Genomic DNA, 27,247 nt, shown 5'->3' with positions numbered 1-27,247 from the left:
ATAACTGGTAAAAATTTAAATTCTGTAAGAATCAGGCTTAAATTTAGAGCGGTATTCACTGATATTAACCTCCAGTGCTATTAATCACTATGACTGGTTAATGATTCAGATCATATGAAACTGAATCAGTTCAATTCATCAATGAATCATTCAGAGATATTTTGTAAACCGGATCAACTGGAAAAGATTCAGCTCTAAAGAGTGATTCATTCACAAATTGGACATCACTTCTTCTCTTAAAAGCTATTATTTTGGTCTGTTCCTCACACAAAAATATTAAATGTTTTATACATTTAATAATTAGTAAAAATAGTCATTCGGTTAGAAGCAGGATTAAATTTACTGTGGTTTTCACTGGTAATCTTCAGCTCAGATGCTTTTGATCTTGTTGCTATTGATATGACTGGATCAATGAACCATTGAATCATCAAAAACGATTTTCAGCTCATAACTTTCTTTTGGTCTGTTCTTCACACAAAAACATTACATGGCCTCAAAACACTACAAGTCATGTGTGATACAAGTCACTTGAAATCTTCCCCATTTATTGTGATTGCATGGAAACAGCAACCACCACAGAGCAACACACTGACAGCGAATTACAACAGTCCTTTCATTTTTGGTTGAACTTTAAGCTCTTATTGCAATTTTCTTTGTAGTGATTACTCTATGAAACCTCATGCTGGGAATTAGCGTTAAACATTTGGCAGTTTATCTGCATAACTCTGAGGGATAATAAAGCAATCTTTTCCAGTGCATTTCTCAAATGAAATCATCTCAGTGACAACACTTCTGTTCAACTTTACAGTAAAGGTTGCAAGTCAACCAGAGTTCACGTCTCCCCGCTGAGCCACCCTTGGCTCAGAGATGCTTTGTTTCCATCATTCATTCATTTTCTGCTTCACACTTGCAGCTGGTAGGCTTTCCCTCGGAATATGCACACTGTAGTACACAACACCCTTGAAATGTGTGAGGGAGAGCTAAAGACTCGACACTCACATTGATATAAACTGCCCCTCACATCATCCTGCGTAAATTTTCCCTCACTTATGTTGTGAAAAATGCATGTTTATTCAGCTATGAGATCTAGCCTTCAAACGAAGCTGCTGATAAATAGGTGCAAAACTATTAAAAACATTGCAATGGCAAAAGTGAACTTGTTTTTAAATGCATAGAAACATGTTGGAAGCAGTTGTGGCCAATTGGATTTGGCACAGGTAAAAGTGCTTTTCCAAAACAGTACTACAAAACAACTACTTGCAGAAAATGCCAGCACTTGCAAAAACAACATAGCATAGTTATTGAAAAGTTTTTGGAAAATTAGTTAGAAACAGCGTGTTAATCCAGATAGTCTACACAGCAACAACATAACGTATTTATACAATTAAAGTGAAGTTCTGGTTAAAATTGACTTCTAATGCATTTAAACTGCATGTAGTGATCATTATGAAATAAAGCACACACACACACACACACACACACACAGACACACACACACACACACACACACACACACACACACACACACACACACACACACACACACACACACACACACACTATAACTACTATATTCCAATTCCAATTCTTGGCAATTAATTCAAATTCAAATATCTCATAGTGTTTCATATCTGAAGCCACAGTTCTTTATGATTAATTGCCTCATCAGGCTTTTGTGAAAGGTCAATATTTACGGACACAAAGATGAAGACATTTCATCATATGAAAACATGACCGATATCCCTTGAAGACAGAGATAAACATTTTAATCATAGCCGTGAGGATTTTTCACTCTGCAGGGGCATTACTACACACACACACACACACACACACCCAGCTGCACATTTCCACTGGATTTCTGAAAAATTCATAATAACATCCCTTCTGGTTAAATCCAATCTTGTGCTTCTGTTAAGAGAAAGAAATGTGATATTGCATGGTTGCTAAAGAAATCTATTGGATTTTGTCCTGTACAAAAAGTTCTTGGGTCTTGTGTATAAATGTTATATATACACAAACAGGTTTTGTAAGGAATAATTTTTAAGAATTCAAGAGTCAATTACTCCACTTAAGCTACGGATATCAAATCCACATGTCTATTAAACATGTTTATCTCAAGACATTATTCACTTTTTGATCCCTCCTGACTTCCCCAATCAAGTATCCTCCCTGAAGCCACTCTTATTAGTTAGAAAGAAACATTGAAAAGTGATACAGAACTGCAATGGCGTCAACAATCCTGTCACGAAGAATAGAAAATGAATCAACAACCTCGAAACCCCCGTCAACCAATCAGAATCAAGAATTCGACAATGCTGCCCTGTAAACAAACATAATCAGCACAAACGGCTGCTTATGTGCCAAGCACCAGAAAGGCACGAAATTGCTTTTGCCAATAGAAAACACTTGCTTTTCATCAATTTGCGATGTGCAAATGGCTCTGAACAGCGCTGTGAGGTGACCCAGGTTTACCCGTGATTCATGCATTTAACTGATAATGGAGTAGGAAACAGACTCAAGCTGTGTGCGATGGTTGGCATCTTGCAGGTAATCTCAGAGTAATGTGTCTTGAAATGTAGCATAACTGGGAGAGAGCGTGCAATTTGATCCATTTGGCTATCAGATCATAGTATTTCATATTTTCAACATACAACAGAATATCAACATACAGTGATACTGTATGTGTTTGTGTGTGGTTTTGATCAATTACAGTTTACAATATATTCAAAAAGAAATCAGTTTTTTTTAAATAGTAAAAATATTACATAATATCACTGTCTTTGCTGTATTTTGGATCTGATAAATGAAGTCTTGGTGAGCAGAAGAGACATCTTAAAAATCTCACACCGAAATCTCTGCGCATGCATACGTGTACAAGCAAACCAGTCAGTTCTGTAAGTCAAACCATGGGATCAATTTCCAGGGATGTTAAATAAAAGATGTTCTGAAAGCACATTGCAATAGATATATAAATAAAAAAAGTTGTAAAGATTATTGCAGTACATTTTACAAGAAACTACTATTTCAGTATTTCTACTTGTATGTGTTTATGCTTTTCCTTTGTAATTATTTGTGAAATTTACTAGCAATTAAATTAAATTTCTGTTTCATAGTGCAGTGATGGCCATCTGAGAAACAACACTGTGCCATATTGATACACCTTGGTAAATTCAAAGAATACCATGGTACAAGGTCAAATCATTTTTGACACCTTTTATTAGTAATACATATAAATTAGTGTATCGCTCAAGTGTGTCTCTCTAATCCAGTGGTTCTCAAACTTTTTGACTCAAAAGCCACCAACTGTCAACAACAATAGACCTGGACAAGGATTTGTAAAAAACAAAAAAAAAACAAATGGAATTCTAAGGTTTGATTTCATTTGTATGATTTTACTAGGTCTAGAAATCACTCTTTTCAAATTCTTCACAAAAAAGGTGTTGAGAGAGTAAATTAAAATAAGAAATATCTTGATTTAAAAAAAATTCTTTAACCAATTTTAGCCTTGATTTTAAATCATTTCATATCATCTTTCCCCTTAAAAGTTTGCTGAGGCTTCCTTATGGCCCCCTGCTCTAAATAGACTAATAAACTTTCTCAAGCACTCCTGAGTGCTGGATTTATGAAAAAACATTTCTGTCAGCAGCTGTGGATTTGCGGTTACGCTCAGGGGAATAAATAAATAAACAAAGGCATAACAAACAAAATTAATTACAAGACGAGGCGAATAAATAAACTGCCACACCTCTAGTTCAATTAAGAGTCGTTTGTTGGTTCTGAAGTGTCGTTAGTCATGACAGACAGCTCAGGCCTCTTAAAGTTACAGTAGCCGCATTATTAATTGTACGCTGTGTAGAGTTTATCACAAAAAGACGTGTGAGTCGACGCGATGGTCCCTCTCCATCTTGTTAATTAGATGCCGATCTGTCTTGCACACAAAAACAGACTCACACACATCACACTGTAAACCAGCCGCACAAACTCAATCACACGCCTCATACCTGTCAAGGTTAAAAACAAACACGTTTACAGATAAATACGCAGCATTGAGAGTCATTAACTACACACACACTATTTGCCTTATTAGACATCCATGTCATAAGCAAGGAAAGACGAAAGACGTTAGATAAAACCTTCCCTTTCCTTCTTATATCTTTCTGCCTTTTACTTTTATTTATATCTGAAAAGCATCTATGAGCTTGACCGTGGGCAGAACAACATGGAGACTTTGATGACAGATGACTGAGAAAGTGTCGGTCCCTCAAGACTCTAGCGTGTTCTGATGAGTTTCCTTCAGGCAATAATTAAAGAATGCAGAGGTAAACACATTCCCTCCAGTGCTGGAGACTAACTAACTAAAAGTAGAAATGCTGCTAACTTAAAAGAGAAGTTCTGTCATCATTCACTTGCTCTCATGTCGTTCCAAACCTTTTTTTTTTCAGTGGAAAACAGAAGTTGAAAACATTTTTGTAGAATGCAACTAACATAACAATGTTGTGTAAGCATCCTTCCATGTACACTGCTTTTTAAAAGCTCACCAAAAGTGCATTTATTTGATCCAAAATACAGCAAAAACAGTAATATTGTGATTTAATATTAGAATTTAAAATAACTGTTTTCTATTAGAATATATATACAGTACAGACCAAAAGTTTGGAAACACCTTCTCATTCGAAGAGTTTTCTTTATTTTCATGACTATGAAAATTGTAGAGTCACACTGAAGGCATCAAGGGCTATTTGAGCAAGAAGGAGAGTGATGGGGTGCTGCTCCAGATGACCTGGCCTCCACAGTCACCGGACCTGAACCCAATCCAGATGGTTTAGGGGTGAGCTGGACCACAGACAGAAGGCAAAAGGGCCAACAAGTGCTAAGCATCTCTCGGGAACTCCTTCAAGACTGTTGGAAGACCATTTCAGGTGACTACCTCTTGAAGCTCATCAAGAGAATGCCAAGAGTGTGCAAAGCAGTAATCAAAGCAAAAGGTGGCTACTTTGAAGCAGGGGCGGAGCGGGGGGGTGGCTAATTGGGCTTAAGCCCTGAATGTTTTGTCAAAAGCCCCGAATCTTTTAGGTTTTTAAAAATAATTTCAACTTTGTTTAATTTCCTCTCAGTCTTTCTGACTGGAGCGGCAAAAAATGAAACAAAAGCACATACCGTGCGTGGTGGCGGACGGTAATGCATCGCGCATCACTCAGCTTGTTTGCCAACTGCCAATAAAAACTAACGAAGAAGAATATAAATCTTCTTCGTCGTTGTCATCAAGGGCTGGCGGGCTATTGTTACTATAGTTACTACTATTGTTACTGGCGGGCTACTGTTTTTCACCAGCTAACCGGCTGAAGTTATGGACATAACAAAGTTTTTTATACGGAACACTAACAATAAACCTCACAGGCCAGAGAGAGATTCAGAAGCAGCGTCAGACGAACCGCGGACAAGTGTTACAGGTTTGTGAATCCGTGACTGTATTGCTGGCTATCTAGAGAGTTAATGTTAGGTGTTATTAAGATAAATTAGCCTAGTTGCTAATAGAGATGGGTGGATGATTTGTCGGATGATTTGTCGGATAATTTGGGGAGCGGGGGCGGGGTTCACTCGTAAAACTGAAACACGTAAACCCGAAACTATCTCAGGGCATGTTTTACAGCTAATCTCGGCACATTAGTGGGATAAGAAGAGACTAATTGAGAAATATAGCGATAAAGAAGATTAGAACTGAACTCTTAAGATTAGTAATGATGTTTACACCAAATTCCAATATTTCCTATGTAGGCTTATAGGCTAACTAAAAAATAGTCAGATAATGGTTGCCTCTTTTTAGTTGCCATGGGTGAAAATGAGTCACCCTTAACATTTTTGGTGTTTTGGATTCACTATAGCTGGAGAACAATTAAATACAAAATAGGTTGTAGGCTCTAGTCTACTGGGTGATTTTTTTTCCCAGAAAGTGTATAGATTTTTAGGCATTCTATTATCTCAAATAGCATCCAAAATAGTGCATTTAGCTGACGTATGGGGGGAAAAAATCTCCCCGGGGGAGTTTGCCCCTGGACCCCCCTAGGTTTGGGCTAAGCCCCGAATGTTTACATTGTCTGCCTCCGCCCCTGCTTTGAAGAACTTAGAATATGACAGATTTTCAGTTGTTTCACACTTTTTTGTTATGTATATAATTCCATATTTTATTCCACATGTGTTAATTCACAGTTGTGATGCCTTTTTTACAATTTACAATTTTATAGTCATGAAAATAAAGAAAACTCTTTGAATGAGAAGGTGTCTCCAAACTTTTGGTCTGTACTGAACTATATATATATATATATATATATATATATATATATATATATATATATGAAAGAGAGCTGCATTTCAGTGAATCAATTCATTCAGACAGTTCATGTATATGAATCAGTTCCAAAAGGAATGACTCACTGATTCAAAAAGTTTCACTTTCCGCTTAAACACTGCTGCTTTCAATTTCACCACAATTGTATTTAGCACAATTGCAATTCTGTCATCATAATCATGATTCATTCATTCAAAAAACCCTCAAAGTTTAAAAGTCATAGACACACTGTTCTGAATAAACTATCAAATCTAAAAGTTTATATTGTAAACAAACAGTGGTGTATGATTTAATTTGAAACACTTGCAAGTTGTGAAGCATACTGCAGTAATCTAATTTACAACTTTTAAAAGTCATTTTTTTTAAAGTGTAGTAACTTGTAGTGCAGCCAGCTGCTTTTACAAAAGACTATTTTTTTAGATTAAAAAGTTGTTTTTCTGTACACTAAAACATGCATCAGAGTGGCACGTCAAAGTCTAAGTCAAAGCAGAACTCAGCGGTAAGCATTCAACTGCTGGTGTTCGCCCACAGGGTTAGTGTTAATACAATCTGCATAAAGCTAAAGCATTTGATTAGATACTCACAAAGCTTTCCGGCCACAGAAGTCCCACGGAATTCACTCAAGCGCAAAAGTTCAAAAAAAAAGCTGCGATGTGAGATGACAGTAGCTCTAGTTAGAGATGCCAAGATTTTGTGGTTCTATCGCTCCCTGAAGTGGGCTTCGAGCGAGATAGAGAAAAGCTGGCAAGCCCTTCTGCCGGGAGACTCGACTGATTCAAACCAAGAGAAATTTCCTCTAAAACGACCCCGTGCACCTCCGGCGAGTCGCTACACTACTAACAAACACCTCCTTTTCAGCCATTAATGAGACCTCAAGTGAACAATACCTTCAAAATGTGTACGTTTTGAGGGTCTGGAACAAAGGTCACGTTGATCATGGCCTTATAAGAGCAGGAGGCTGCGAAAGCCGCATGGCAAGTGTGCATGAAATCTAAGTGAAACAGAAGCTTATCTGATTAAGCGGCATGAAGAGTGAAACAACAGTTCATGCTTTTCTCGTTCCTTGAACTAATTCTCCACAATGGCATTCATCTCGACTCAAATAGCAGCTGACAGCTTTTATTTCGTGCCCACATCAGCTCGGGCTTAATTCAGCCCATTGCTCAGAGTTTCTCCTTTGCATAATGAAAGAAAAAATGAGTGAGGAGAAGGAGAGCGGGACCAAATGGAGCAGAATGGAAAAACACTGGAGTGATTCGGATGCAGATTTCATATAGCATCTACCTTTACGACAGGTGCCATGGCGGACGCGGAGGCTCCCGAGCGCTTGGCAGCGAGGTCATTGCTGGCCGACGTCACGGCAATGGTCACGGGGGTGGGAAGCAGGGACGGGATGACCGGGAGAGGGAGGAGTCCCGGCCGGTTGTTGCCGTTGGCCACAGGGGGCGCAGAGGAGCAGTTGCTGTTGCCCACGCCATTGTGAAGGCTGCTAGCGCGCTCGCGACGCTCCCAAGGGCCTCGGTAGTCTCTCTCAAAGCGGTGGTGGTGTCGTGACATCACTTCCTCTTAGAGGATATGTAGTGCTATCTGCAAGAGAGCACACAGAGAGAGTGATAGCATTGATTATACCCTGTCAAAGCGCAGATAGAAATAGAATGCACAAAACAAATCACGTTACTTGGCAGGTTTGACGTGCAACACAACAAAACTCGCCACAGACATCTCAGTAGCTGCCAGACAGTGGTTAAAAAAAGGATGAATTTTAGACTGGCGTCTATTTTGAGTGTAAAAATAACACATTTTATTAGAGCTTCTAATAACGACAAATAAGCTCGCGTGTGATTCAGCGCAACTCCTTCGTGTGTGGGCGAACTTTTGGAGACTCCCGTGAGTGTAAGATGTGTCATCTTTGGTCACTTTTTAAATTTATGAATAAACAGATTTAACAAAATAAAAAAATAAAAACAAAAACAAATACATGAAAAAATTAACAAAACTTCATAATATAAATTAAAGTTATTAAAAAAATCTGTTAGAATTAAACAAAAACAAATACATAAAAATGGAAAGTTTCAAAATACTTCCAGACATGGAATTCTGATCTTTAAATATGAAAAAACAAACAAACATCAGAACTAACTTTTTTGTTGTTGTTTCAAACTACTGTATTCTAACTTACAGAGTAAACTAATTCTTAACCATTTCAACATTTATTGTGTAAAATGATTTCAAACAATTCTCTACACAAATTATGACCATACCTCAGCTGAGCCTTTTTTAGATCACTTGGATTTGCATACAGTATGTTTGAGCAATGCATGTTTTCACACACATGATAAATAACCCATCTACTTTTTCTAATCCAGTCTCTGCTAACCTTTACTAGAGGAAAAATTTAGGTTTTATTTACAAGACCCAGAAGAAAAAACACAAGTTTACAGGAAAACTTGCACTCTTCCAGATGACTAAGGGATCCGTCCAACTATCCCGAGTTTTCCTAACGACTAAAATTGTATGGCTCCAAGGCCTCATGATTTTAATTAATCTAATCCGCAGTTTTATTGGGCTTTATTGCTGATAGCAGTGCAGGACACGCTATGAGAAAACAATGAAGCAGCACCGGGTTGGCTTTAGCGCTGCGTTAGCGCCTGTGCTAACCTCGTTTTCCATTATTTGCAGCAGCTTCTTTATCTTGTCGTCGTCCTCCACTGACATCTACATGTAATAACTCTGGAGACCTGAGGTTGGGAGTAGCGTTATTAGTTTCTCTCTGTGTATGTGTGGGAACAGATTAAGCTGTTAGTAAAATAAGCCACTTTTGGCCGTTCTGCTGTTCTGCAACAAATTCAGGATTTATTGCGCTTTGGCTAGCGGTTTTATATTGGAGTCAGCTAAACAAGACAGAAGTGTGGAATGAGGTTTACTAGAGCTGTTGTTCGGTGTTGTGGCTTTCGACCAAAAAAGAGTAAACCGAATATGATAGGAATAATCAGGACATTAATATCAGCTCATTCATTTTGAAAGGAATCATAAGGAATAAAATAATTTTGAGGCAGAAGGAATAGTAAACATTGTTCTAAAATAATCATTAATAAAAAAAAATCTCATGAAGTGAAATTGCTTGACAAGCACAGATTTATTTGTCATGTTTCCAATAGTTGCAACCACATGCAGTATTTGTAAATATGAAAATATTGTAAAAAAAAAAAAAATGTCTGTATATTTCCCATGATTCAAGAGATGTAAGGTGCTGCAGATAAAGCATTATAACAGAATAACTCGCTCTACTCTGGTGACAGAGAGAAGCCCTGTGTGACTGCATTTCAAAAACAAATGGGATCTTCAATACATCCCTTATAATTACACTAAACTAAAATCACACACATATGAGTACACACACACACACACACACACACACACAAACACACAGGGTACAGTACCCGCTAATGACACCACCGCCATAATTGCATTCAACGTTAAAAGCACCACATTAATTATTCATGCCTTGTAACAGATTGGCACAGTTATATAGATGCCTCTGTCGCTGTGGATTCACACTAGACCCACATGGATCATAAATATTCCATACATGCAATGCACTCAAAAACAGAACAGAAAATGTTCTTTTAGTTTTGGCTTTAAATTAGTGCAAATGTTTGGAACTGTGGTGTGAAGTGCATTACTGATGGAGATACTTTTTAGACAAATTTAGCCTTACACTTTTGCCTATTTTATCTCTTTTATTCATGAAATGTAAATCTGCAGGGCTACAGTAGGCCTATAGGAAGCTAGCAGTAAAGACAGACATTTTATCAGGAAAGCCTTTCCTTCGGATCCAAATAAAGCATCTGCCCATGTAAAAGCAGCTCCTGCAGCATCTCCTTACACTGACAAACTACAGCAGCTCTGGCTTATTTTCAGTCTGTCGTGCACGCGAAAAAACACTCACATGTGATCCACTGTTGATCCACTGTCCTCTGTGTAAACACATCAATATCTGCAGCCTGATATGAGTCACACGCAGGGTAAAAACTGCTCTAGATAGGCAAGATGCAATTCAAAAATTATTAAATAATAATTAAAAAATAATAATTAATAATTGATTATATTAATAAAAATATATATTAAATAGACAGAAATGTGTAACAGTAATATAAATTATATTAATATAAAAGTTATATAGTGAAATAATACAATTAAAATAACTTTTCTATTATAATATTACCAATAAATATTAATATTAAATGTTACACATATTACTTAGTTTCATGTATTATATTTATGTGAGTGAGAGTGTGTGTGTATTGTATGTGTGTGTGTGTGTGTGTGTGTGTGTGTGTGTGTGTGTGTCTGTGTTTGTGTAGAAAATAATATAAAAAGAGAAATGAGATAAATGAGAACCATAAATGAGAGAGGGGTCATTACAGCATAGTACTATACAGTATACGGATGTGTAATATTAAAAAATAAAATATACTAAATAAAAAAGTAAAGCAGCGATGGGATTAATTAACCCAAAATACTCTAACTCTAATACACATAGAAGTTCAGGTACTGGCCAACAAATCAAGATCATATCAAAGAAAGGATGAAGGCAGAAAAACTGAGACAGGCCACAGGAGACAGATAGAGAGCTGGAAAGAAAAAAAACAGGAATATACTGGACAGGAAGTGTAGGACAGACAGCAATAGAGTGAGACGGGGCAGTGAGGAACACAAAACACACAGCAGGATCAGCAGAGTCTGATCAAGCAAATCAGTGCAATTTAACTGATTCCCAAAATAATGAGTCGGTTCATTTGAATGAATCAAACACAAGAGTGCAATCAGTGTAGTGTAATTACACAATGCACGTCAATTAGTCAGTTACTACAGTATACTTCTCATTCCGTGTTCTGTTCCATCTCGTGCACAGCCGTGTCCGCACAACTATCAAAGGCGGACGAGCTCGACGCACAGTACATCTTCATTCACCTCGCATAATCGCACAGTCCACGCGGTGTCAAAAAAATTGCCTGCACGTGGATGGCGTAAATGACATAATATGGACGGTGCTCGGATGTTTGAAGTATACTTGACTTTTATCAGTGGCGCATGAGGTTGCGATGATGTAAGTTCAGTTGAAGCCACTAGAAAAAAAGAGAACATCAATGTGAAGATCTTGTTTACATCAAAACTGAAACCAAGCCACATTTTTTAGAGGGACACCGTTGAACTTGGGTCTCGCACAAGAAAGCCACATGTTTAGAAAACCATGTAAAATTAATGTAAATTCAACTTTATAAAAACACATCTCGAGACTTTATGGTGGGTTTTTGTCCCCCATCCCACTTCCTCTCATGTTTTTAAATAAAAAAAAAATTATTCTGAGGAATTGGCTTTCCGACCTTTGTATTTAATTATGCATGCATACATGACACTGTTTTGTTTATACCTGTTTAGGCAATATAATTATAATTGGTTTATAAACATTATTTTAAATATTATGTATTTTATGCTTTTATTAAACGTGCATTAGTAATATTTTGCTTGATGCACCCTCTTGTGGCTTCAGGAGAGAAGCCAATAGCTTTTCTTCACCCTAACTGAAATTATGCATTTAAAATTCGAATATAATTCAAATTTTGATAATATTTAAGTACAAAATTCGAATTTAGTTTTTCAGCTATTTTGACAGCCCTAAAAATGTGTTTGGTCTGATAAAAAAAGAAACATATTTAATTGGTTTGTCGATAGTGAGCGCGGGAATGTTTGGTTGTTTGCTAAGCATAGTGCTACTGCTTAACATTAGCTGTATTTTTATTATTATTATTATACTAAGCGATCTTGTGTGGCAGTGCCATGGAGCGTTTCTTTAATCAAAAACCCAAAACGTTGGCAGGAGATAGCAGCAGCGATGTAATGTTAGGTGAAAGCAGTTCGTAAGATGTTGATTCAAGTCCCGACAGTGCAGAGGCTAGTCGTTCCAGTTGCCAAGGCCTCAAACAAGGGTCAGGAGTTGAGAAACACAACCGAATTATCTTAAAAACCTTTCCTGCATATGATTTCTCATGCAAAAAAAGATCATTCAACCACTCCTGGTAAAGAAGCAGAGATTGACTGCATCCAGACCAGACGGATCCAGACCAGTAAAGAAATCACAACTTTAATCAATGCAATAGATACTACTTCTCATCAGATATCGATGTCGTCGAGTTCCTTGCAGTGAACCTTTTAGAAGTGACAACGATGCTTTTGATTATTTTTGTCCTTATTTGAATATACTTTTATGAAAGTGCTGTGTTGGCCAAGATAGCGCAGACTATCCCACATAATGCTAGGTATGCTAGTTTCGAATACATACAGCACCACCAGTGAAATTCAACCGATTCCCAAATGATCGGATCCCAAAATCTGTCATTTTTCAGTGAATCAAACACATACAGCACAACAAATGCAACATAAACCATAACTGATCAAATGTCTCCAGTGACTCAGCTCTTTTTAGTCAATCAGTTTTTAGTCAATTTTAAGTACAATCAGTGCTACACATCAGATTCTGAAAAAGCCAACTACTCTACAGAGTCCGTTCTTTTTAGTGAATCAAACACGTACAAGCACAACCAGTGCAATACAACCTATTCCCAAACTAAAGGCTACTCTGATGAGTCCATTCTTTTAGTGAATCAAACACATAAAGCCAAAAAAAATACAAAACATCTGATTTATGAATGAATCAAGAGGAATCTGTTATTTTTATTTAATTGAACATGTACATTCAAACAAATGCAAAACAACTGATTCCTGAACTAATTTTTCTAGAGAGTCAGTTTCTTTTAGTGAATCGAACATATAGAAGACAACCAGTGCAATAGAACCAACTTCCCAAAAAATTACTCTAGTGAGTCAGATTTTTTGTGAATCAAATAAATAGCAGCCCTATACGAAAGATTCCCAAAAGTAATGACTTTCTCAGTTCTTTTTGGTGAATTAAACAACAACAGATTGCAACCAGTATACTACAGAACAATTGTGAATCAAAAACATTTGTGAATCAAGCACACTGGTGTAGAGTGATATCTGAATGACCAAATGAACAAATAAGCACATACAATACTGATAAGCAAAGCTAATTTATTCATCAAAAGGCTGTGCAAACATAAAAAATGAAATATTTTATTTCATTAAAAAGAATAGTACTAAAAGAATGGTTAATTGAAATGGAAGGAACCCAGAAACATCAACAGAAATCGGAAATGCAACTAAAAGATGTCACAATTCCCATGCTACAGTAGATACAGTAATGTGAGACTGACAACGAGAGTCAGACTGAGAGAATGAAAGCAGCATGAGATAGAGAGAGAGAGAGAGAGAGAGAGAGAGAGAGAGAGAGAGAGAGAGAGAGAGAGACGGGCCGAACCTCAACACTTGACACCCCTGCTCTGTCAGTACTGCTCCTGTCATCTGCTGCTCCATCTCTCTCTCTCTCTCTCTCTCTCTCAGATGCTGGGGGATTGTGAAAGGGAAGCACAGAGCGCTACAGATTTTTAGGAAAAGAAACCCTTGAAACCGCTCCCTTCAAAGCAGCGAATCCTGACATGAGACGAGCCGAGGATGTTCTTCAACAGACGGCAGAGCACAGCTTGACGAGTCCTGAGCTTTGCGTTCCCTGCAAGCCCAAAACCCAAACAATAGGTACACATTAAAAAAATCCAAGATTTACTGATACAGTCGCACGCGTGTGATTCACTACTGCCAGCTACGCTAGAACAACACAAGGCACCGTGAGTGAATCTGAAATAATCGCAGAGCCTGTCGGTAAAGAAACAGCCAGGGGCGGCCGATGAAGACTCGCTTTAATTCCCGGTCTCACGCTGAGGTAAGCGGTACTCTTTGGAGAGAGAGAAATCCACTGATTCTGATCATTCACACTGTAGCTCTGACAGCCCCGAGATTCACTCCGCGCAGCTATTTTTAGAAGAACTTGGAAAGGCCACAGAGCAGGAGCAACTTAATTGAAGCGTGAGAGGAAAAATAAACTATGCAGTACAATAAAGAAAAACAAAAAGAACGAGAGGGAGGGAGGAAGGGACAAACACAGCAATATAAACATCACCTGCCTGCCTTTATTGATGAACACTACGGCTGTCAATTAAAAACACTGATTACCTGGGATTTATTAATGCTATTTATTATGCTCCCCTGATGCAGATAGATTCCATAATTTAGAATATTAACACAAATTCAATATTGAAGAAAACTGCTTCATTCAAATGATTGGTTGCAAAAAGGTTTAAGTTTAAAAATGTGATTTTCTGATGGATTTAGTGCTTTTATTACATTTTAAAATTAGATTTTATTACGAGTCCTTCTGACCAATCTGAACAACTGATGGAGAAGGGCTTTGTTCAGTGTGGTGACAAAGAAGCTGTTGGTCACTCTAGTTGAGCTCCACGATCATATGTGGAGATAGGAGAAACCTACAGAAGGACAAACATCACACCAACGCTTCACTGATCTGTACTTTATGGCGGTGTGGCCAAACTCAATCCTCTCCTCAGTGAAGACACATGAAAACACACTTGGAATTTGCAAAACAGCACCTAAAGGACCCTCAGACTGTGAGAAACTATTATCTGCTCTGATGAACCTCAATTCCAAGCATCATATTTGAAGGACACCAGCTGGTTTCCTAACCAGAAGGAAACCTGCTTATCACCTGCAGAGTAGCATCCCACAAGTAAAGTGTGCTGGTAGCAGCCTCATGCTTTACAGCAGCAGGGACTGAGGGACACATCAAAGTAAAAGAAGCGCTCAATGCACCAACATATTGAGATAGACTTAATGAAAACCTAGTCCAAAGCCTTTAGAAGCTTAACAGGACAATAACCCTAAACACACAGAAAGAGTAGCTTATAGACAACTCTGTGAATGTCTCTGAGTGGCCCAGACACAGCCTGAGCTTGAACCCAATCAGATAGTTCTGGAGAAACTTGGAAATGTGTGTCTGCCCCCATCCAACCTGACAGAGCTTGAGAGGTGAAGAGGCGAAGAGAAGAATGGCAGATAATGGCCAAATTATGATGAGAAAAGCTTGTCACATCAAACACACACACACAAAAAGACTTGAGACTGTAAAGGTGCTTCAGCTAAATATTTAGTGTAGGATATGAATGCTTATGCAATGTACTTAAAAAAAATTACTTACAACAATTTGGGTTTTGCTTTGTCAATATGGCGCATAGAGTGTAGACTGATGTAAAAAAAAAAAAAAAAAGTAATTTAAAGCAGTTTAATATAAGGCAGCAACATAAAAAATGTATATCTCCACAAAAATATTAAGCAGCAAAACTGTTTAAACATCAATAATAATGAAAAGAAGAAGAAGAAGAAGAAGAAGGGCCACATGACACAGAAGACTGGAGTAATGATGCTGAAAATTCAGCTTTGCATCACAGAAGTAAATTCATTGTAATAACATTTTACAATATTACAGATTTTACTGTATTTTTACTCAAATAAATGCAGCCTTGGTGAGCAAAAGAGGCTTTTCCCAGCAAATAATCACGGATAATCATGATTAAATAACTAAATTAATTTTTTATCGATTGACAGCCATCATAAAAATCATCGTCACTCAAACAGAAGTGACATTTGCACTTGGGCACAGACAGACAGACCGTCACAGTTTTACATCCCCTTTGGATTGATTCACACACACAATCATGACCCGACGGGGTCATTTTAATCAAAATTACACCAGACTCTGTAAAGAGCCCCATTACGGGATGTTAGGAGTGCAATAAATTTGATTGACTTCCTGTCAAGCAGCATTCCACTTCCAAATAATGAAAGACAGAAAGAATGGCCTTGTTTAAATCCGTATCATCTCCTGTGAGCCGAACCGGTGCTGGTTTAAGTTGGTTACTCGCTCTCTGTAAACAACCAAATGAACCAAAGTGACGTTTGACAGACACACTAACACATGCCAGGATCGCCGGGCTGAAAATCATCAGATTCTGACACTGACTGAACGTGCAAACAAGGACAATCTGCAGATGTGTAATGTGCTGGCATCGCTTGTGAACGTCTAGATATTCAGTTCCTCCCAAGGCACACGGGGACAGCTGTGTATCAGAGATTATCCTATATGGGAAAAATAAACTGCGTCATAAAACTGATAGTAACGCAATTGGATGAACCACGCGAGAGGACGGAGTAAAATAGTGCATATGCACACACCTTTGAGCGCACAATCACATCAGTTCAGTATTGATTCTATACTTGTGTGGCTCAAGTTACGGGCTGAAGAATGGTTCAGTGTCATTTTTATGACTAATACATTTATTTATCGGTGCCTTGCTTTGCAATAATACCATTACTCTATAGTTAAAGAAGAAAATAGTCACCATCTACTCACCATCATGCTGTTTTGTGTCACCTCAGATCAAATCTATGAAGAATATACTTAATCCTACTTTAGCTTTTTGGGAGTTAGACAAAACATCTAAACTTAAAAAAGCAAATCATACAGATTTGGAACGTTATCACTTTAAGATGTAATACTCAACTGAGTACATGCCAGCATTGGGTCTTGTTTAACTTTCCATTTGGTCTAAAATCTGAGCAGAAAAATAATCTTTATCAGCCTCCCAAGAATTCTTGCTTTGTTGTTGTTGTTTGTCCTGTTAAAGATGCAAAATGCTGTGTGTTTTCAAAGGACTCGCGCAGGAGGGCAAGCATCGGTTATTGGAACACATCAAGACAAAATGAGCTCTGCATTTTGAAATCTCTGCAAATGGCACTCCTTATTAATATTTATAAATCTCACTGAAATAAATAAAAACATCGTCGAAGCAGGAATAAAGAAAGAAATCAAACAACAGCAGGGTTGATGAAAGTACAGCCCCAAAACCTTAAAAGCACACATAAAAAAAAAAAACTACAACACATCCGATTCATGCATAAAGCAAAATTTGTAAAAACACAAACAAAGTTAGAGAAAAACAGGCAAACGTTGTGAAAACTCACATTATTATCAATAAATCAGGCAGACATGTCCCAACAGGCGAATGCAAACTTTAAATTCTACTTTTTTAAAAGGAAAGATCTGCAAAGAGCAGTCAGACAAATCAAACTCTCTCCCTAATGTAAGAGTCTGTCATCATCAGAACACAGTCAGAGACAATGCAAAGAACACACAGACACATATGCAATCTTCTGCATGCTTTAAAGAGACATTGATTTTTAAAGGTATAGTGACTTCATAAAAAAAGTAGTAGTAGAGGCAAGCATTTATTTAACTTATTTTATTTTAAAAAACAATTATCTAAATTGTTATTATAATAATTGAATATTTATTATTAAATATATTATAATAATGTATTTTTTACTTATTCATTTATTCATTCATTCATTCCTTTTTATTTTTTCATGTTTACTTATTAATTTTTATTCGTTTATTCACTTATTTATTTTTTGCAATGTAAAGCTTTTTTATTGAGTCGTGACTAACTAGCAGTAATAGTAGAAGCAGCATTCATTTGAAATAAAAATTATTGATTTATTATTATTATTATTGTAAAAAAAATCATTATTATTATATTTAATATAAGTTAATAATTTTATATATTATAAAAAACTGTATTTATTTATTAATTCTTCTTTTTTATTTAATTAATTAATTTATTATTTATTTATTTTTTGCAGTGTAAAGCTTTTTTATCCATGCCAATATGATTCCTGAGTTGTGAATCTTGATATGGGTGGGGGGAGGGTTTGGAGGGATTCAAAGCATTATTCTCTCTACTAAATAGCTTAATTGTCACTTCAAGGCAAACATTTGTTCTGCGCTGAGACAAATCTTTCATGAGCGATAACAAAAGAGTCACTGGCCACTCGAGCTGCCCAACCGGTAAATCCAGCGACATAAAAAAGACCTTTATGCTTTCAGATTCCCAAATTACGTTTGATCCCAACTGCCAGAGCGGTGCAGTACAGAGCTAATGACTGCAGCCACACATCTTGAAAATGTGTGCCCGGTGTCAGCTCAAATCCCTGAAAAATCTGCTCCAACATGTAAAACTGTGTGCTGTAACATGTCCGTGTGGTGTAACAGACTCGACCGAGATGTCAATTCATAGCTCATTCGGTCAAATCACACTGGACATGGCTGTCTGCTTCAGTTAGTTAGGCAGAAACACACTGCTCTGTAAAACTGAATCCCAGTGCTGGGGAATCGCTAACTAAATCTTTCAACTTAAATATATATTCTGTGCACTACATTCACTGTATGCTCTTTGCAAAATGAAAATAGCAACATGTTACTGTATATTTTTAAGTAGCAATAAAGCCACTGACTCATTTTAGCAAACTGGATCATTTGCATGATTCATTTCAATGCACTGATTAAAAAAAAAAACTGATTCAACCAATTCATTTGAATCATTATTGAGCAGTATTCCTGCACATGTATCTCAACCCTACATCTAAAACTCATTGTGATATGTTTTTATAAGCTATTAGACATACTATATTTACCCTAATGTTGATAACACAGCCAAAAAACAAAACCTCTGGTTGGGTGACCACCATGTTTTTGTTTGTAGGTCAATGCATGGTCAATTCAGTTGATCAATGCAAAATGTATTGTTTATTTATTTTTTATTAGGGTAGCTTGGTTAGATTTATGCATTTACACAATTACAGTCAAAATGCAACATTCTGGTCAGTTTGATAAAATATTACTTTTTACCATTCAGGAATAACATGCACCAATGAATCATGCACAAAAAGATCATGCATTAAGAAGGTATTCTAATCTCATGTTGGCTTAAAATGACAAGTGCCTTGTCAGTCATCTAGCCATGGCTTCAGAGTAGCTTTCCCAACACAGCCGCTCACACACAAACACACAGACGAACAGCAAAAGCCCCGCTCTTCCATTCAGCGCTTAATATCTCTATGAGCACACAGGCTTTTTAGTGCTGTAAAGGCAGCGAGGAGAAAGCTCAGATTAATTGCCCGGGAGATTCTCCAGCCAAGCCACTGTTGCAAAGAATAGCAGCCATTGTGATGTAAAAAGTGAAGAGACGCAGAAAAAAACTGTACTCTTCAATGTATGAAAGGCCCAGCTGGTAGAATATTTGCTGTCATATGAGCAGAGGAGACTTGAATATGACTTGACAGAGTGAGCGAGAGAGTCGGAGTGCGTGTGTGCGTCTGAATGAATGCGTGCACGCTATTTAGCCCCACTCGGAGCTCCTAATGCATCCTGGGATATATTATGTGGTACATTTTGAAGGCTGTGTAATTAAATGAACACATGAACAGAGGAAGATGGGCATTATGAAGTGAACCGTAGCTCTCTGCGGTGGTAGATGGGAGGAGAGAGAGAAAAACAGAGCTTTATTTTAGGAGCACGTCTGCTTTCCCACAGGCCTCGCTCTCGGCCTGCAGCTGGGCACCGACGGCACACACCACATGAGCCCCTGCGGCTGAAGCCAGGTGATTGCTATAAAAGAGAGCAACGGAGAGTAATATAAAGATAAGGAAGGGGAAGGAAGACTGGGAGAAATGCTAGAAACGCCAAGGTCATTGCTCCCAGGTAACACATAGAGCGATAAAATACATACAGGACCTTGAAAACACCGCCAGTCAGTCTGGATAAAAGCACCTGACGAACACATACTTTCAAATAATGCAAGCATTGATAAGGCAGAGACTGTAGGATAAAAAAAAAAAAGCTAATTTCTCACAAAGCAAGCACTTTCTTGATTTGGCAAACTGAGGTGAACTTTATGCACCTTGAACAGACTTGCCATACATACATACTTGAATAAATAAATATACTTATAGTAATAAGAATAAGAATAAATACTAATGGAAAACAAATAAATACCACTATTGGCAAATCAATCAATCAATCAGCCAGTCAATGTTTTAAATATATGTAAACATTTAATAAATAATTTACATCAACATAAACAAAAATAAATAAAAATAAAAATTAATATGTTAATATTTAATGAATAAATTAATAACAATAACAAAATAGTAAATAAATAAATAAATGCCACTAATGGCACATCAATCAATAAATTATATTTGATCACTCACTCATTCATTCATTCATTCATTCATTCAATCAAATGTAAACATTTAATAATTCATCATCATCATCATCAACAACAACAACAACCAACCAACAAACGTACACTTTAAAATTTCAGTCAAACAATCTAAGCCAGAACTAGTCAAATGTTGACTCCACTTCACTTGGAAAATAACTTCTGTAAAAGGAAAAATTCCTATGAAAGCCTTATTTGCAAAAGGCGACTGCTAACGATGCCATAAAGCCTTTGCATCTTCTCATTCTCTTTGTTACACTTTATAAACAGAATCAACAACATAAGCAAAACAAACAAACTGTGGAAAAGAACCTACAAGAAATCGAACTCCGTTTTGGACAAAACAACCAAACCACTTGTGAAAACACCATACAGAACTCTATACCTTCTCCTCAATGGCCTACAAGACTTCAACTAGTCCAAAACTGTACACAATTATAGCAGAGAGCAGGTAGAGGGGGAATATGTCTGGAAATATAGCAGAAAAGCAACATCATATCTCAATGAAATCCAAAAAGACAGATGCTGCCGCAGAGCTGTACTTTTGTCAGATAGCAGCTTGAGTCTTGATGCCAAGCAGAGCACATCCTCATACAAATTGGGTGTAGCCACATCCATGCAAACAGTCTGCACCAATCTCGTGTCAAATCTCATGGGGTTGCAATGAATCAAACCCACAGTACCTCCTCAGCAAAATACAAGATCAGCCATAACGTGCAAGGGGGCAAAAATCCCATTACAAAGGTCGGAAACATCACTCTTGTCTGGCATCAGTCCATTTATAGGCCCAATGGTTCCTTTTCTGAAATTAAAATCAGTTGCTTTGGATCATGAATCACATTCTGTTCCGCCCAATTAATATTCACTCTAGAATGCAAATGAGACTTTTTCCACTAGGTCTCCAACCAATAATTCACAGGAAAAACTAACTAACTCAGTAGCGGGGCAGTAAGTCTGGGTGTGGTATGATGGCCCTGCGTGAACTTAGAGATAAACTACTCACCAGCTCCTTGATTTACAATCCGAGATGATGTTAGCTTCCTTTCTGCTCTCAACTGCATCAGGATTGTGGATTCATGTGGCATGACTAAGGCTCTGTCCTAAATGGCACCCTAAGCCCTAGTAACCTTCCTCTGACACCACACTATAATAATGTAATGGTTTAAATGTCAAATAAAAGTCTGCATCTAGGGAGCCAAGTTAGTAAACTCCCTTCAGAATCTTCAGAATTTGCAATTTCACAAGTGTACATGAAGTGTGCCATTTGGGACAGGACCATCCATGCTCTTGAGACAATTCTGGATTCAGAATTGAGAATGTACTTTTAATTTTAATGAAGTTTCTAAATTTGAATTGGTGAAGCAGGATTTGATTTGGCAAGCAGAATTAAATAAGTTGAAACCATGGTTCCCTGAGAGGGAACGAGACACTGCGCCCCCTAAGGGAAACATTTGGGAATGCAGTCTGCATAACTGGTGTCTGAAGCACATGCGAAACAATGCCAATCTATTATGTCCACCTGGCACATTACGTCATAGGTGGGGTGCCCTGAAGTATAAAAGGGCACTTGCTGAATACGCCATCCGATTAGCTGTCTGAAGGAGATGTAAAAAGACAGCCCAGAGCATGACAAGTGTGTGCAGTGTCTCCTTCTCTCTCGGGGAACCATGATTACATGTGTAACCCATGACATTCCCCTTCTAGGGAACCCCACACTGCACCCCCTATGCCGCAAATTGAAATCCAACTATCCAACTAAATCCAACGTGCCAAGGCGCATGCCTGTCCGCTTGGTAGGGACAGATGTACACTAAGCCTTTCCTCAGAAAGGGACCATGCCACTGCGCTCACACAACATGGCAGAAATAGGGAACACGATAAGATCAAGGGGAACATCCCACCCAAGTTAAAAGCACAACTATCATCAAATAGCCATGCTATGTGAGCCATATAAGCCTAGACTCACAAGACCACTGAAGAGACTAAACTAAAAAGCCTCTAGAGGAGCTCAAAGATAGCTACTTAAATCCAGTAAGGGGAAACAGCTGCTGAGCTAGAACACAACTATCCTTAGATAATTATTTCCTAAAGGTCTTATGAAGGCTTGTAGACCAGAATAACCATACACAGCTAGCCTAGATAGCCAGGCTATCTGCAAAGCTGGCCATACCACAGAGAATGGGCAATCTACGTACAACCCTAGCAGGGGAGATAGCGCTGTCTAGGCAAGGGCTCAAGACACCGCTACTTAAAACCATAGGCAGTGGAGCAATCACTGATCTATCACATAGCTATCCTTGGATAGCTAGGCTCTAGGAAAGGGGATCACTCCAGGGGAGGGCTCCAGCAGCATATCAAAGCGATTACCATGAGTTGGGTCAAAATGTGCTGCGGCAACAGCAAACCAGACCACGAAACACAAATGCTTTGTCCCGCATCCCTCGGGAATAGTAACAAATGCGAGGAGAGCCTAGATCTCATGACTCATCACAATGAGCGTGTAACTCTCAACGTACGTGCTCTTTCTTTCAACGTACGTACGTTTTCCCAATGCGAAAGTAGAATATGCCCTCAAGTATTGGAATCCAAATACGGAGGCACATATTGCATATTGCACATATATCAGACGCTTTACACTGTATCGATAACACAAAAGAGCATCTTAACCCCATGAGTCCTGCGATCCAAGGTTTCGCCATGCCATCACTCGATGACAAACGAGAGTGTCACAACGAGAGTGTTCAGAGTCCTTGAGCCTAGAATGCGCAAGCTCCAGACCAAGACACATGACGCATAGAACGTGTGTCCTTAACCTGCGAATCCCGCGATCCAAGTCCTCGTCCTGCCTCGGCAGCAGCGGGACCCAAATGGTGAGACGCAAATGCTCGTCACTTATCATTTAAGCGGACAAATTGATATATCAGAAAGAAGGACAGACAGAACAGAGGGGAAAAACAGACAGCATAATCAAAGAAAAACAGACAGAAAGAACAGACAAACACAAAGAACAAAAGACAGACAGAAAGAACAGAAATGAAGATTGACAAATATACAGAAAAAACAACAGAATGAACGAACTAAGGAACTACAGAACGAACAAGAGACAGAATGAAGGGAACAACAGACAAAAAAAGACAACCAAAGAGAAAAACCAAGAGAAAGAACAACAGACAGATAGAATGAACGAACAAAGGAGCAACGACAGAAATCGAAAGTATGACAGACAGATAGATAGAACAACAGAATGACAGATAAAGGTAGATCATTTAAAGAGAAAGAACAACCTAATTTCTCTTACTCGTACTAAAGTGTATTAGTTAAATTCCAATTCAGTAAATTCCTTTTCCTGTCATACCAATTCAAATTCCCTTCAACTTTTTTTGTAATGTGGCCAATTCATTTCAAATTCACACTCATGAACTGAAAGGAATCCAGTTCTTCATTCCTGAATTAAGTCAACCCTACAGTCACTTTATCTGCTCCAGCGATGCCTCATAACTCAACTAAACCACTCTCATAACCTGCAAATCTTTCTGGAAAGCAGCTGGATTTCAATGGATGAAACTCAATATTTTGACCACCATTCCTTGTAAATATTAATGAAGGCAAAAAACAGCAGTGACAATGTCCAAGCATAACAAATGCGAGGAGGGTCTGATTTCAAAGTCTCCCAAACTATGTTGTCCACCTCTCCTGTCAATTTTGCGGCTGAAAGGATAATTGATGTCCCGACGGTATTGCATGGTCATAAATAAAAGAAGGCCAAGGCTGGCTCGCTATTAAATATGGCTCGAAGTGAATATGAATTCAATGCTAATTGAGGCTAGAAACTCTGGACTCTACGGTGGCCTTTCAACCTCCTCATCCCCCACAAACACTACCCAGAATGCAAAGCATCCAAACGACATGTCACCTACCTCCGCAAGGGCACCGGCGGAGATCTACATGAAAGTCAAGTTCATCATACGCAGCAGTGTTTAAAAAAAACAATTCTGTTAAATTGGGGAAACTTTACAGCTTTTATGAGGAACTGATTTATCGGTGCGAAAGCTGTATTTGCTGCCGCTCCCTGTTGTGACAGTATTCCCGCGACCCAGAATGCCGGTGGTCTTTGCATGTTTACGTGTTGCAGCACTCTTTTGCAACGGCGCCTGAAGCAGGCCACATTTGATAGCAAACAATAAATTACCCAACTGTAAAAGCTCAGTCGCAGGGGACGGGTGTAAAATACAGACGCCAAAGCTCTCTCTCCCTCGAGCCTCTGGAGGTTTTATTCAGTCCAGTGGAAAATTTGTCAAAGAGCTTGCTATTTTTATGAGGTCTAATGGATCTTCAGTGAGAACACATTTAACATGAGGTGGTGATATGAACAAAACACCCAAACAATGTCACCCCTTTTATCAGAGTGGATAGTGCCTGAATTGAGTTTCACCAATAGAGCTTAATAAAAAGGACTGAAATGTACCTCCAATGACTGATTATATTACATTCTGCACATAATACAAGTGTTAATGTGTAAAAAAAAAAAAGTTTTTGGTTTCAAAATTCTTCCCATCTGCTTTTTATTCTAAACTGTAAGCTGCAAATGCTTCTTGATCATTTTTGTCTCACTTTTCAAAAAAAAAAAAAAAAAGAAAAAAAAAAGATTTTGCGTAACTTCAAGTACATTTTTGACTGTAAGGAATATTTTATTAAATGCATTCTAGCATAAATCCAATAAAAGTTTGTGGGCTTTATGTTTAAACAATAGAAAAAAATGCAAATCATTTATTTAATGTACATTCTCTCAAAACAAATATTATTACAATTAATACATAAATTAAAATATTCTCTGAATATAGCTCAATCTCTTAAATTTGGTTCTCAAATATATGTAAACTTATTTTTAGAAAAATGATGTATCACACTGCCAATTTATTTATTTTTTTATCATATAGCAAGACTACAAGGGTCAAAACAAGGTTTACTGCAAACAAACTGAAAAAAAGTCTTAAAAAAGTATTTTAATTTCAGCTTCAAGTAAATTTAAGATCACACAGAATAAATGCTTTTCTCATTCTTATATGCATTTTAGCATTAGTATAATCTCGCATAATCGTATGCTTTATGTTTGAATTAATTTAATTAATTTATTGAATATATAGTCCATCAAAACAAATGATTACTGCTTGTTATCAGAGAATATATATTGTTTTTCTTATGCAATTGCATTTTGTTTAGTATAACGCTAGCAAAAATTTGAAAGATTAGGCGTAAAACAAACTCTCTTAAATTTGCTTCTCAAATTAATTAAAACTTAGTTTTCAGATTATATATGTGATATCACACTGGCCATATTTAGCATAAATAAAGCAAAATTACAAGGATTACAATATCAAAATTAGGGTAAAAGGGCAAATCAATTCATTAACTTAAAAAAAAACTTAAATAAAAACAACTTATAAACGTACACAATATTAGCTTAAAGTAAATTTAAGATATGTGTGTGTGTGCTTTTTAAACGCATAAGAAAAGTTCTTGAAAAACAATTTTTAATTTTAAAGTCTCTGATTTATCATATTTATTCTAATTATTTTTTTATTTGATCTATTCCCAGAAAGCAAATCTTAATATCTTTTAACCTCCCATAAAAGTATCTTGTTTTCTGGAAACTGATTAAGGCCTGATTTTTTGCCATGTACTCACTGTGCTGTGATAAAATCTCCTGAAATTTCACACTCGCAGTCTTTACCTTGGACAAGGTTACAGTGTTTTTGAGATGTGTGCGCTCTAGCGTCTCCACCGGGCTTTTCCCCAACAATCTGCCAGGCCAGTTCCTCACTCTCTTCAGTCCACCTCTGCAGCTCTCAGACCTCCTGGAGCATGACGCCGCGCATTAGACGAAGAGTCCCGCAGAGTAAACCAGCCCCTGCCCAATCTTATTTCCCGGCCTGTACGTCTGACACCTGTAGAAAGCCTCTATATTAGACTGAACGGCGGGGACAAACGCTGAGCTTATTCACACTTCATCCCTTTGGGCGTCCGCTTATTGACCGTGAAAAGCGTGACCGTATTCTCGCTGCCCTTCAACAATGGAGCTTCAGTCGCTGTGACAATAACAATCACAGCCACGAGGAGGAGATCAGCCCAGAGCTTCCTCCATCCCACACGGAGAACCTGAATCTATGTTAGTATGTGAAGAAAAATCATACTCTCTGAGCTCAAGGTGCAATGAGGAAAGAAGGGAAAGACTTTAGAGGGACGAGCCACAGTTGTATAAAGATGCAAAAGAAAGAGAGAGAGAGAAAGTGTGTGTGGATTATACAGATTCTTCTGAGATGAACACAATGGAGGGTCTAGAAAGCAGATTGTGAGTAATCCCTCATGCCAACTCAATTTCAGTCTTACTCTGCTTTATTAGCATGACAAAATTGTAAGGAGAGCGGAATAAGATGTGTCGCCTCCTAAATCTAGCAAACTGTGCACAACTTTTGTCATGTCACTTTATATTTAAAAATCTTTCTTTAAGATACTGCTAAAACTGTTGTTTGGCATCTAAACAGCAGGCGAAAATCACTTTTACAGTACATTTAAAAAAAATCAGGGTTACACTTTATTTTAAGATGTCCTTGTCAAAATAAAGATATATTTAAGCACTGAGTAATATTAAGTAACTGCATGCATTAACTATATGGTTAGGGTTTGGTTTAGGGTTAGTTGCATGTAATTAACTTGCAGCAAACTGAAATGCTTTAAAATATGTTTATGGTTGTATGTTATAGATAATTACAGCTTGATATGTGTCACATGTATG

At 37.7% G+C, this 27,247-nt stretch overlaps 1 protein-coding gene across 4 annotated transcripts in view; it reads right to left on the bottom strand.

Annotated features, from left to right (window-relative positions):
* Nucleotides 1–27,247, bottom strand: part of LOC127984465 (kelch-like protein 29) — a 234,322-nt gene that overhangs the window by 143,881 nt on the left and 63,194 nt on the right. Inside the window, exon 3 of one of the 4 annotated variants that reach the window (XM_052587112.1) lies at nucleotides 7,631–7,933. The exons of 2 other annotated variants lie outside the window; for them this stretch is intronic. In XM_052587112.1, the coding sequence (XP_052443072.1) occupies nucleotides 7,631–7,903 (273 nt within the window). In that variant the 5' untranslated portion in view covers nucleotides 7,904–7,933. Of the gene's footprint in view, nucleotides 1–7,630; nucleotides 7,934–27,247 lie in introns of those variants that run through there. One more of the 4 variants, XM_052587114.1, reaches the window with a different exon arrangement.

Source organism: Carassius gibelio, chromosome B20 (genome assembly GCF_023724105.1).
Source record: "Carassius gibelio isolate Cgi1373 ecotype wild population from Czech Republic chromosome B20, carGib1.2-hapl.c, whole genome shotgun sequence".
In the NCBI taxonomy this organism is placed as follows: Eukaryota; Metazoa; Chordata; class Actinopteri; order Cypriniformes; family Cyprinidae; genus Carassius; species Carassius gibelio.
This window is presented reverse-complemented; position numbering and strand designations above follow the sequence as displayed.